The sequence below is a fragment of the Manis pentadactyla genome, chromosome 7 (genome assembly GCF_030020395.1).
Source record: "Manis pentadactyla isolate mManPen7 chromosome 7, mManPen7.hap1, whole genome shotgun sequence".
Lineage (NCBI taxonomy): Eukaryota > Metazoa > Chordata > Mammalia > Pholidota > Manidae > Manis > Manis pentadactyla.
In genome coordinates, this window is record NC_080025.1 from 132,067,546 (window position 1) to 132,081,427 (window position 13,882).

The window sequence follows — 13,882 nt, forward strand, 5'->3', positions numbered from 1 at the left end:
ACAAACAGACTGGATAGGTTTTAAAATCAACACAAGATGTTTGTATTAGGAATGAAAATCTGTTCAAAGAGCCAAACTGGTTTAAAAACTCCAGGAAATGGTGAAAAAGAAAGTTCATGACTTTTAACCAACTAAAGTGATACACAAGGATGACACTTTTCCAGCAAAACAGGAGTAATGTTGACTCTGGCTGGTATATTTAGTAGCGAGGAAGTGACAAGGTGACCGGGAAACCTTACTGCCAGTGGGAGTTGACTGAGCTTCTCAGGGAGAAAAATTACAGTCAATAAAGCAGATTTGTAAAGGCTTCAGTCTCGATGCACTTCACTTTCTGAACGGGAACAGCTCAGGTGGACGAGACCGGCCACGGCTCCCTGAGCTCCTGAAGGAACGAGGGGCGCCCCGCATCCCGCCCGAACAGCCAGCCCTGAGGGCTTCCTCCCGCTTGGGGACCAAGAAAACCGTTCTTGTCACCTTTCAGCAAACAGCTCGACTCGGTCCCCTGCCCCACTCAGGCCTCTTCCTCCTAAGCTGTCAAAGTACCACCAGGAGCACGTGGACCAGGAGAGCTACTGTGTGAATGCGGGGTTATATGCTTTACGGGAGACAGGAGATGGTCTTGCCCGGAGCACGGCCCAAGGTCGCAGTGACTAAGTGACCACCTCAGAGAGCGCTTGTCACAGTCTTAATCTAACACTTATTCGACTGCTGTGAGTGGGGAGATCAGCCCATTTGGGGGCTTTGGGACGCGTGCCTGGAGAGCTCTCTTCACATCCTGGTCTCTGTCGCACCCTTCGGGGGCTCTCCTGACTCCTGGGAGCAGAGGGTGAGTTGGCTCACAGCCCCCTCACCTTTCCCCCCAAGGTCCAGCCTGGGCCAGAAGGGGAGGCAGCGGGGGCAGGAGGAAGTGAAGAACTTGGTGCCAATCCCAAAGGGAAGGTGGTAGACCTCCCAGGCCTTCGCAGTCTCCTCGGCCTCCTCCTGGATGTGATGCCACGCCCGGAGACCTCTCTCCTCCAGACTGCCTAGCAGGGCGACAGCAAGCAGTCAAGCGCTGGGGGCGGGGCGGGATGTGTGGGGAGGGAGCCTCTGGCATCCCCTACAGGCACTCAGGCGGTCCTTGGTGCCCTGCACCTGCCCGGGGCACCTCCCCTCCTCCTCCAAGCCCTCGTCAAGTATCACAGATCAACTCAGCTAATCTGCGCTCTCTGAGCTGCCGCTGTGGGCTGACACCGGCCAGAGCTCCGAGGTCCAACCTTAACTGAACCACCATCCTTTCCCTTCTTCCGGGGGTAGCCCTTCCACCTTTTAATGTTTCTGGAATGCAGATGCATTTTACACTCGGTAGAGGGAAGAAATGTGGAAAATAGAATACCGCAAAGCAGGGGCTATCACAGAGGCCTTGTCAGTGTCTGGAAGGAGGATCAAGGGAGCGTGGAAGGCCATCTGTGATGGCAGCCCCGCCCGGGTGACCGTCGGCGTCCTCAGCATGGACAGACTCGGGTTCCTCATCCTTGCGCTTATTACCCTGCAGTGTAATTGCCTCTCTCCCCTCTTAGCCTGTAGGCTCCTGGAAGGCAGTGACCATGTCTTTCTGCTCTTTGTATTCTCAATATGAAGCACCTAGAATGCAGCAAGTACTCAATGAATTTTTATTGAAAATCTGAATGAATGAATACATGTGTCCTCTCCCTAACCAACTGGAGTGCAGATTCTATGAGAGCTCGGGCTGTCTCTTTTTCTTTTTGCTTCTGGTGTAGTTCTCACCTTAAAGCCCTGTTATAGGCTACATTGTGCCCCCCAAGTTTACATGTTAAAGCCCTACCCCTCCAAACCTCAGAATGGGGCTGTATTTGGAGATAGGGCCATTAAAGACGTGATTAAGTTAAAGATGGGGTCTTTAGAGTGGACCCGGATCTGATCTGGCTGGTATGTGTACAAAAACTGGAGACTAGGACACACAGACACCAGGGACGCACACACAGAGGAAAGGGCACGCGAGGACACAGCAAGACGGCAGCCATCTGTGACCAAGGAATGAGGCCTCGGGAGACCAACCCTGCTGATACGTTGATCCAGACTTCTAGCCTCCAGACCATGAGAAAATATATTTTGGTTTTTAAGCCACCCAGTCTGTGCCACTTTGTTACAGCAGCCCTAGGAAGCTAATACAGACCCATACACACCACCTGGACCCAGGGCCTGCTCAGGGTAAGCTCTGGCCAGCCTAGCATGGTCCTCGTGCTGGAAAAGCAAGGTGCTGACTCAAATGCTGATCGTCCACCCAAACTGCTAACTTAGAGACAAAGAGGAGCCCTACCAGGGATGGTGTTGTCCAGTAGAAAGCCCAGAAATCCACCGACAAACATGCCCGTGGTCAGCAGCACCTGGATGACCTGGTCCAGTTGAAGAATCCCTAGAGGGGAGACAAAGGGTAGGGACTCCCAGGACTAGGGACCCTGCCAGCTCTGTCCCTGGAGTGTTCGCAGTCTCTAGGAGGAAGAATCACCTGTCTGGAGCTTCTCAATGTTCTTGTTCACCCAGTTGGGAATGGCGAGCCCACAGTAAATGGAGAAGCCGAAGATGAAGAGGTTCCTGGATGAGTTCATGTCCACGTACTGCAGGAGAGAAGCCCTCGTGGTAGCCCGGACCCCTCAGCCCCTGTACCCTCTCAGCAGGCAGGCCAGGCCCTGACACCCTCCTAACACTGGTAGCTGTGGTTTGGGTTATCCAGTTCAAACTGATGTGGGTTTTGTTTTTCAGAAGTTTGGATACTTCAGGCTGTTTCTTTATTCCATCTGGGGGCCAGTGTGGTTTCTGGAACCAAGGATTCCCTTCCCCTCCCGGTCCCACTCCTTTTCCATTCATCTCAATCCTCGTGTGCTCCCTTCAAGAGATGCAATGTCACTGCTTTTCTACAGGGGCCTTGAGTCACCTGAAGATTGGAGATCCCCACGGCAGTGATGACCCCGAACATGACCAGGAGCATGCCTCCGATCACGGGGCTGGGGATGGTAGCGAATGCAGCCCCGATCTTCCCACATGCCCATCAGGAGCAGCACACAGCCCGCGGCGACAATCACCATCCTGCTCCCCACCTGCAATGCTCAGAGAGATGGGGGGCGAAGAGCTCAGGACAGCCAGGCCGGAGGCCCCAGGGGCTCTGCCCTGCCTGGGGCACCATGAACAACACTCCAGGGGGCAACAGGAACAGCACCTAGCCTCAGAGTGGCCCTCCTCTGCCCCCACTAGGGGAGTGGGAAACGATGAGCGCATGGCCCTGGGTCCCAGCCTCTGCCCCCACTTCTGCACTCTGCTGCTCTCACCCCTGTCCTCAAGTCCTGACAAACGCTCCTTCCCTAAGAAGCCCCACAGAGGGGCAAGGAGTCTCTCTCGGAGGCCGTGGCCCAATGCTTAAGAATGAGGGTTCGGGAGCCAGTTCTGCCTCTCATGAGCTGGTGACAGTGGGCACATTACCTATCCTCTCCAAATGTCAGCCTCCAAATTTACCAAATAGGATTAATAATAATTCCCTCACAAACTTATTTTACAAGGCCAGCATTACCCTGATTCCAAAGCCAGATAAGGGCACTACGAGGAAAGAAACTACAGACCAATGTCCCTGATGAATATGGATACAAAAATTCTCAGCGAAATACTAGCAAACCAAATTCAACAGCCCATTAAGAGGATCATGCACCATGAACAAGTAGGATTTATCCCTGGGCTGCAAGGATGTTTCTACACAGGCAAATCAGGAAAGGTGATATACCACATGAATACAAAGAGACAAAAATCATTGGATCATTTCAATTCAATGCAAAAAAAGCACTGGACAAAATATAACATCCTTTCATGATTAAAAAACCTCAACAAATGGGTATAGAAGAAAAATACCTCAACACAATCAAGACCATGTACAAAGCAGATGATATGATCTCATATACAGACAATCCTAAAGACCCAACCAAGAAACTGTTAGAACTGGTCAATGAATCATTAATAGTGCAGGAGACAAAATCAACAAACAGAAATCAGTTTCATTTCTATACACCAGCAGCAAAAGATCTGAGAAAGAAAGGAAACAATCCACTCACAATAGCATCAGAAACAGTAAAATACTGAGGAATAAATTTAACAAAGGAAGTGAAGGATCTGTACACTAAAAACTGTTAAGACTCTGATGAAAGAAACCAAAAACATAAACAGATGGGGAGATCTCCCAGGCTCGTGGGTCTGAAGAATTCATAATGTTGAATGTCCACACTACCCAAAGCCATCGATAGATTCATCACAAACCAAAGTACCCTTGGGATATTCGGGTGGAAACGACCAGATGGCAGTTGAATACTGAGGTTTGGAGGCCTGACCTGTGGCTGGGCTGGAGGTAAAGGACGTCCCATCTAACCTTCAGAAAGTGGGGAAACCCTTCAGTGCTCACAAAGCCACTGATGTCTGCAAGTGCCACGACTTTTGTCTGTGGGATCACCACGACCAAAGAAAGTCCAGTATGGTGACAGAATACTGGCTCCTCAGGGATGTCACACCCTGATCCCCAAAACCGTGACTATGTAACCTTGCATGGCAAAAGGGACTTTGCCGGTGTGATTAAGGATTTTGAGATAGAGAAAATATCCTGAATTAGCCAGACAGGTCCAATCTAATTACATGAATCCTTATAAGCAGAGTCACTTCCCTGGCTGTGGTCAGAAGGAGATGCGACTACTGGGGGAGCGTCAGGGAGATGAGACGCTGCTGGCTTTGACGAGGAGGAAGAGCAGCGCAGCCAAAGGACACGGGTGGCCTCTAGATGATGGACAGGGCAAGGAGTGGGGCTCCGCGGGGCTCTGGAAAGGAACGCGCCTCTACGAACACCTTCATGTGAGTTCCCTGGGACCCACGCGGGCCTGCTGAGCTCCAGAGCAGTAACATAATGAATTTAAGTTGTTTGAAACCACCGAGCTTTTGACAATTGGTTACACGATAAATAAGAGACGAATACATTGGTGACAGATTCAGGCCCCCAGCCTGCCCCATGGGCCGTCACCAGCAAGCTTACCCTGGTGATACCCAGCGCCCCGACATTCTCGCTGTAGGAGGTGGTGCCATTCCCCGTCCCCCAGGCGCCGGCCAGCAGGCAGCCAAGACCCTCCATGCCGATGCCACGGTTGACAGCGTGCTTCGGGGGAGGCGGGGCCCCCACCAGCCGGGCACAGGCATAATAATCGCCTACCGACTCCACCATGGAGGAGATCACCCCTGCAATGATCCCAAAGACGCCGGCCAGGCTGATGGTGGGGCGGCCCCACTGCCCTGGAAACGCAGTCAGAGGGACTAGTAATCCAGAAGATAACAGGGTGCTAAACCCCACAAAATTTCTTTGCTAGAGGGGTCTCTGGAAGGCTTTAAAGACCGGGCAGCATTTCTTCCAGCTCCACAGCTGTCCGGAGGCTGTGGCTCAGACGCCTGCCCCCCCACTCCTCCCTGAGGTGGGTTAGACACCTGGACCTTGAGGTCCCTGTGCATAAAACGAGCCAGCAACGGAGCTCTCCCAGAGACCCTGGAGGAGTTGAAAGTTCTTACTCCTGGAGGTGCTGGCCCCATAGCCCATGAAGCCAGGCCAGCCCTCCCTGAAACCCTGTTTATCTACTCTGAGCCAAACCTTATTTATATACTCAGAGCCAAAACTACCGAAAAAGGAGAAGTGCCCTAAGGGGTGGCCTTGACCAAATCTCCCCAGAAATGTTCTGTCTCTAGCCTCCCTGGTGTGGGATCCAGCAAATCCAGGAGGCGACCCGAACCTTTGGCTAGGGGGTGGGACCCCCCCGTCTGCTCCCCACTCCCAGATGTACGGGTTCATGGCAACACGGACAAGGGGCTGAGGGATGTAGGCCAGCTTGGAGGAAGGTCTGGGAACAGGAGCATGTGGTCTAGCACCCCCGAAGGATGCTTAGGACCACCCGAGGGTCTCCTCCTTCTCTTAGGGGTCTGATCTGGACTCCCTAGGGCCCACCTTCCCTTGTCAGATTCCTTGGAGATCTCTCCTGCAGCCCTGCTCAGCTCTCCATCTAGTGCCCTGGGCACACGGACGGTCCTGGGAAATGTGTCCCAGGCATAAAGGAGTCCCATCTTCTCGTTACCTGGGTAAGGGAAGCGAAACCAAGGAGCCTGACTCAGGACACTGCCTTTGGCGTCGGTGCGGGCCAGGTGCCCGTAGCCTGTGGGGGCCGCGGGGAGGACATCAGTGACTGTGAGCACGAAGCAGAAGAGCCACGAGATGCAGAGAGCCAGCAGCACCTGCCAGAGGAGCCACCCTTCACTGCCAGGCCCAGGCCCTGACCCCCGCCAGCCTCCCAGAGGAGCTGGGCAGGGGAGGGAGCTCAGGACAGCTCTGAGATGAGGCGGACTGGGTTACTGGCCCTTCCAGTGACAGCAGGGATCTGGTGCACCACAATTAGTGTATTAAAGGAACATAGAAAATAAACTATGAGGAGACCTTCTGTCAAAAAGAGGCAGAAATGTCTAGTAAAGTGGGCACAGCCTGGGTCAGAAGCGTTACATGGATGACGAAGATTATCGCCTCCCTTTCCACTCTTTGCTGGTCGCATGACCTTGGATCAAAGTCTGAGCCTCAGTTTCCCCATGTGTACAACAGAGTTACAATCGCTGCTCTGTAGAGCCTGAAGTGGGATTTCTTAAAGTGGGGACTTGGTATATTGAATTTTTTAATCTCCGGGTGGCAGAACACCAGAAACCTGTATTTTTAGCAATATCACCAAGCGTTCTTATGTGCACAGAATTTTAGAACCACTGGCCTACAGGGCTGCTGAAGGATCAATGAGATCATTATGTGGAAGCATCTTTTTACAATGTGAAATGTAGTTCAGAGTTAAATGAAGCCTGAAGACACTCTGGTCGACAGCTGCACATACTTGACAATGTGGTGCCAATTCAACAAAGAAAGTTCTGAAAGGGAGGTACTCTCATCATCACAGGGAGTTTGGATTACCCAGGAGCCAGTGAGAAAGAACCTGATCTAGGCAACTTGGTCCTTAGTTGTTTGTGATCAGTGGTGGGCTTGGCCGTCTCCTCCGGCAGCTTGCTGTGAGGACGGCCCAGGGACCTGAGAAGGCTGCCCCACCCTGATGTCCAGAGCGGCGCCCTAGGGCAGGGCTCTCTGCTCCTGGGAGAGGAGCACTGGGGAACGACTTGAGACACATTGCCCCAGAGGCCAGGGTGAGTTCCCACCAGTGGTGGGCCCCCTCTCAGCCTCCTTCTCCAGCAGATGAAGGAGGGCCAAGGAGGAGAGGCCACTGCGGACGCAGAGCCCTTCCTGGGGAGCCATCTGCTAGTGTGAGAGGCTGCCCCTCACTCTCCAGGGGAGCCAACTAAGAGTGGAAGAGGGTGGGGAGTGCTTCTTACAGGGAAAACCTGGAACAGGTAGAACCTAGAGGTGTGACACTTCTCCTGGCCTCCATACACGGGCACGGGCACTGCGATGTTTTTCAGGTACTGAGAAAACAGCACGATGAGGAAGATGGTCCTGAAACAGAAAGAAATCACACCACCCTGGCGAGCTGGGGCTCATCCTGAGCAAGGGCCCAGGAAGCTGGACCACCACATGGCTCGGGGCTCAGGGGGCAGTGGCTGAGCCAGCAGGGTCCTCACGGGGCCCGCTCTACAGCACAGCAGGGTCCTGCCATCTGAAAAGGTGGGCTGGTCCCGTTCAGAAGTTGCTGGTGGCTGAAGAGGAAAAGCGGGAAGGCAAGCTATTCTTCCCTGGGGGTCGGCAGCTGGACAGATGCAGCAGGTGGAGCCCATGAGGCCAGAGTGCAAGACTGGCTAGTCTTCCAGGTCGTTCCGCCAGTCCTTGCAGTTATCTTCCGCCAGAGAACTTAGATGGCACCCCCTCCCCAGAACACTTACAGGGCAGCAATCCCCCAGTGAATCCCAGCATCACTGCCCGCAGACTCGAAGAGAGGCAGGGCCACCAGGGAGATGGTGGGAGCAACGGTCAAGGGGCCAATGAAGCGCAGGAGAAATCCAACGAGGCCTGAGAAGCCCAGAAGCATCTGGACACAGGAAGCAACCATGACAGCACCCTGCAGCTAGAGAGGAAGGGCGCCGCTCAGACAGCTGGAGGCTCCCACCGCCGGGGCCTCCCCAGCTGCTGCAGCCCGCGTCTCAGGGTCCCCAGCGACGGTATGCTCAGAGGCAGTGCGGGCACAAAGCTTGACCCCAGAGGAACTGAGGGAAGGACAGCCTAATCTCCTCTCCCCAGTTCGGGACTATCCCACTGCCTGTTGGCCATTTCTCTCAATATGAAGCTTTTCGGGAAACGGTCTCCAGAAGTGTGTACTGATCATAGTGGTGGTGACGACGACTCATAATACTATTGTCACTCAGTAGTGTATTAACATCCGGCTGCTTGATTTTTCTCTGTTTTTCCTATTTCTTATTGCAAATTTTTTTTCTGTAAAGGGCCAGATACTGAATAGTTTAGGCCTTTTGGACCATACAGTCTCTGTCGAAACTTTTCCAAACAAGATGTGAACAACGAGCCTAGCTATGTTCCAGTAACATTTCATATGTAAACACTGAAATTAGAACTTCGTATGATTTTGACACATCACGAAATATTCTTCTTCTGATTTTTTCCAATTATTTGAAATGTAAAACCATTTTTAACTCATGGACTACCCAAACACAAGCAACAGGCTAGATTTGGCTCATGGGCTGTAGTTTGGTGACCCCTGCTTTATTGGTCAGATTAAATTTACTTTACTTCCCCTTTTCTACTCTACTTGTTTGGATGTTATACATTCTGTTTCACGCCTGATAACTGTCCTTCCTTTGTAGTCTGCTCTTTCTGAAAATAATTGAGTGCCTCCTACTTTCCTTAGATTAATGGTAGTAGCATGGTATATTTTTCTCCATCCATTTACTTTTAATCTACATATGTCTTTATATTTGAAATAGGTTTCTTGTAGACAACATACAGGTAGGTTGTGTTTTTGAGTTTTTTATCCACCCTGACAACCTCTGTCATTTAATTAGTACATTCAAACCATTGATGTTCAAAGTGATTAGTGATGGTGGGTTAATATCTACCATATTCATTCTTGTTTTATATTTGTGGTCTTTTTCTTTTTTTCCTATTTTTCATCTTCTACTCTCTTTCTGCTTTTTATGGTTATTGCTGAGCATTTTATATGATTCCATTCTCTCTCCTTTCTTAGCATATCAGTTATACTTTTTTTTCCATTTTTTTAGTGGGTTCCCTAGAGTCTGCAATACACATTTATAACTGATTCAAGTACACTTTCAAATAGCACTATACCACTGCATGGGTAGTGTACATTATAATAACAAAATAACCCTCAACTTCTCCCTCCTCTTCCCTGTATCACTGCTGTCATTCATATCACTTATATAGAAGCCCACATGAATATATCAATAAAAACTACCATGAGATTGGAAGGTGAAATTTAAATCAGTCTAATGATTGAAAACGGAACTTGCCATCTCTTCCCAGAGTTTTCTACTTGTTCTACTACCACCATTTCCTCAAAATAGAATCATAGTTCACTTTTCCCTCCCCATGACCTCTTACATCCCAGTCACTAATGGCCTTCCTGTAGGTCCTAAATCTGCATCACTTTATTCATGGCTGGTATTGTGATACACGGTTGGTCTGCCGGCCAACAACAGTTTCAAGCCTTGAGATGTGTGTGAATAAATATAACTCAGTTAAACATGGAGAATCTACCTGAAGTTCCAAAAGGCTGGCTCAGCAAATTAAACCAATCAATCCCATTAATAAAATGAGGTTTAAACTTGGAAGACTTTCTCTTGTTTACAGCACCGGTGAAAAACATTGGACCAGAAGGTGGCGCTAAAATTCCACGGCTAAGACTCGAGTTTGGGCTCAGGGTTGGACCCTCGCAGGGCCAAGTGGGAAAAGCAGTGATTGTTGCCTGAGACCTGGGCAATACCCCCTCCCCGGCCCTGTGTTTTAGAGCAGGGTTTGGCACACTTTTTCTGTAAAAAGCCCGGTAGTAAATATTTTAGTTTTTGTGAGCCACATGTGGTTTCTATCACATATTATTTTTTTTAAACGACCTTTCAAAATGTAAAAAGCATTCTTGATTTGTGGGCAGTTAAAAAACAGACCACAGGCTGGGTTTGGTCCTAGAGCCATAGTGTGCTGACTACTGCTCTAGAGGACTCCACATATCACAAATAGAAAAATAAGCAGGAAATGCGTTAAGGAAAATATGGTGTTTCTGTCACTTGGAATCCTGTGCTCAATGCTGGCACAGCATGACCTATATCCCTAAACATCCTCTCTTGCTACTGATACTGTTCAAACCTCAGGGAAATTCTTTTCCAGAACTCTTGCCCAATGTCCTTAAGACCCAAGGTAACTGCCTGGTTGCAGATGAATGCACTGAAGGTTTTGAGTTGTGTCATTGCAGTGTTAGAGGGAGACATTTCATTAGAACACAGGAGAATCTGAGCAGCAGCAGTGCTTAGGTCCGAGAAGACACAAATGAACTTGCCAGATCTTTCCTCTTGGGTAGGATGAAAGCAATAGATTCTAGCAGAAGGAATTACAATGCTCAGTATGTCCATCCCTGGTACCTGGCAGAGCAGGGTGAGGAAAACCCACTTCTTTTTCTTTGCTTAGTTTAATTTGGATTTTTAAAAGCCAAGTATAACTCCCTGGGGGACAATAAAAACAAACAAACAAAAACCCAAAAGCCACATGTGTTCTGTGATTCATTCTATGGATGATATAGTAAAATTAGTCTTCAATGAAGAAGTGCATCCTAATTTGGAAAAGGTGATATGACGCATGGCATTCTGAGATTGTCCAATCAACCTGGCAAAAATGTAGGACCAGCCAGCTTGACAAGTGAAATTCTTAGGAATATCTCTGTCTGGAACTGTTCATTAATGAAAAGGCCTGGCAACTCTGTGTCCACCCTGAGTTAAAAGGAAGCACAAGGACTTGGTGAGATTACTGAAGGACACCCACATCTGGGTGCACTTTTGAACCGTGTATCAGAGCACAAGCACATACGAGTAGGCTGTCCTTGAAAGAGAAGAACAGCAGAAGGTTCTCGCTGAAACTCACAAGTTCTGGCTCTGATGCAGGGTGTCCTGACAAGCACAGTGCCCCTCAGGGAGCAGAAGTGTCAGGGGTGGAGTCCACACTGAAGGAGGACTGAGCCTGTTGGAAAGGGCTGCAGCAGCCCTGCCAGGGGGTGTTTGGTGAGCACGTGTCTTGGGGCAGCTGCTCAACCACTCCCCCTTTGGAGGGCTAATATTCACTTTGCTACACAGGCACTGTTTGGAATTAGACCAGCAGTGAATGGCACCAAATAACTTTCAGATCAGAGATCTCAATCCTATCCTGAGGGACATCAGAAAGACATTCAGATAAGGAAGGGACTGATCAACAACGTTCACTGCTTAAAGGGAAATAGTTATATTTAGAAAAATATATATAAAGAAATAATATAAAGAAAAGGCAGTTACACAGGACAGGTTTATAAGATCCATAGTAAGTGACAACACCCCTCCCCTGGGACAGACATTACCTCCCAAGGTAATCTAGCTCTAACAACAGACTTGGGCCCCGCTGTGTGAGTCATCGAATTCAGAAAGCACTGGTTGGAGTCTTGCTAAAAGTGCTGCTCACCTAACTAAGAAAGGTTGACATTGGAGGAGTATAACGCATCAACTGAAGTCCCCTGGTGGGAGAGGAAGGGCAAGTCTAAATCCAGCCAATGGAGTGACTTAGGTGTGTGGTTGCTTACTGTGCAGACATAAATGCCCAGTATTACCCTGATATAATTATATTTTTATATAATCATATTATTATATTACCCCAGTATAATTGTAAAATTATAATTATATTATTTACTTATAATTATCTTGGGTGATGGCCAATGGACTAGCAGTGTGGTCTGACAAGTGGGTAACAGAAGGCTCTATGGGAATTTCACCTTCTGTGGGACAGAACTTCATAGTCAAATTTCAAATACTGGTGATTTATGTTGATGCCCTGAAGTCTTAAAAAGAGGAGGGAAGGATGAATTTGAATGTGGTCACTAGAGCCCGCAACATGACCCCTAGGGTCACAAGCCATGTGTACATGGGCTCACAAGCAACATAATCCCCATTTCCACCTGAAGTCACCTTTATTAGCCAGAATGGTGCAGATCACCAGGAGCAGTGAGCACATGTACCTTTGGAAGGAGAATATGAGGTTATATGGCCCTTTACAGAGTTGGCGGGCTGCCTATGCTGGACATTTCACAGAGCATGGCAGGTTGTAAAATTTCTTTTAACTGGTATTTCTGGTTTGAGCTTTACCTATTTTGCAAGTGAAGCCCCAGCCTGGACTACTATAACATGACTATTAATGTACAGGCCAAACAGTTCAGGGATCACTTTTCAGGAGTAGACTAAGAAATATAATATCGAGTGATCTTTTTATATTTCATATCACTCCCCCAAAGCAGTGAAATTACTGAAAAATTAGAATGTGTGTTCAGAGCAACAAAATGTGCATGACAAAGGCACAAAGGTCTGGTTTTGCAGGACAGGATGGTGTAAGATCAAGGTAACCAGGAGGAGCACAAAAGTGAATCACCAGTGCAACAGTTTCAGATTGACAGGTTGAGAAATGAGGGGGTAAAGAAAACCTATTTTCCCAGGACTAGATATTTGGTTGTGTCCCCTAAGATAAGAATAATAGAAATAGATTTAATTTGACTTACTGGAATTTGATGGTATTTATGGGCCAGATTGGAAAGTCTGGAGTTTTCAGGACGCAGCTTTCCCGCAGAGAGAACCCAGTGACAATATACTTATTAAATCATTTAAAAGCTCCTTGGAGAAGGACGCTCAAGGAGATTTTTAACTAGGTTACCTTTGCTGCCCACCATCTGAGGGATAGCAGAGAAGGACTCAAAACCCCCTCTAAAAAAAGGAGCAAGAGAATGGGGTAAGAAGAGGTCCTGGAGGAAACAGAAAGATGGTGGCAGAAAGAACTAGAGCCACCAAACTAGTATCTCAAATGACACTACTCTGCCCTTTACCTTTAAAATAAGAAAATGATTTCGGCAATATTTCTACATACATCTTCATCTAGGATCAGGGATGCTGGCTTCAGAGTTGATTCTACCAAATCGGAACACATCTAATAAAACCGGATCCAGAGTACACTGGGCTGTAGTGGGTGGACCATGAAGAGTGAGCCTCGTGAATGTAGCTCCTTCCCACCTTGGTGCTGGCGTAGGAGGACATGGCCTGCTGCTTGAACTTTGGTGCAACATTAAGATGGGTTGTGGGCTAGTTATGAGTTCATAAGTCAGTTACATGATACTCAATGAAATGAAAATCATGGAAACGACATCTAACTCTATATTGGGATATTGGACTCCAGTCACCAGCTAATGTGGTCAGCACAGGAGAAAAAAATCACTCATGGAGGTCAGGCAGACTACAAGTTGAGGAGAGACAATTCCAGTTAACTCTAAATCACTCAATAGAATCATAAAAAAAATGATACAAGGTTACCCCCATCTACGCACCAGAATGAATAACACAGAAAAGATAGAAAATGTTGGTGAGCATGTGGAATAACCGGAAGTCACAGACACGCTGGTAGGAGTGTAAACAGGAACATCCACTTTGGAAATGTATTTACTAGTGTTTAGTAAAGATGAACGTATGTGTACTTTGATGGTTAATTTTATGTGTCAGCTGACTGAACTGAAGGATGCCCAGATAGCTGGTGAAACATTTCTGGGTGTGTCTATGAGGGTGTTTCCAGAAGAGACTCACATGTGAATTGGTGAACTGTGTG

The 13,882-nt window shown here is 48.5% G+C and overlaps 1 protein-coding gene across 1 annotated transcript in view; it reads right to left on the reverse strand.

Annotated features, from left to right (window-relative positions):
* Positions 1–18: 18 nt before the first annotated feature.
* LOC118922600 (solute carrier family 23 member 1-like) overlaps positions 19–13,882 on the reverse strand; it is a 47,221-nt gene continuing 33,357 nt past the window's right edge. Inside the window, 9 exon segments of the mRNA XM_036905544.2 lie at positions 19–1,025; positions 2,321–2,416; positions 2,510–2,618; positions 2,936–3,041; positions 3,043–3,098; positions 5,060–5,313; positions 6,141–6,297; positions 7,423–7,543; positions 7,927–8,108. Of these exon segments, the coding sequence (XP_036761439.2) occupies positions 769–1,025; positions 2,321–2,416; positions 2,510–2,618; positions 2,936–3,041; positions 3,043–3,098; positions 5,060–5,313; positions 6,141–6,297; positions 7,423–7,543; positions 7,927–8,108 (1,338 nt within the window). The 3' untranslated portion in view covers positions 19–768.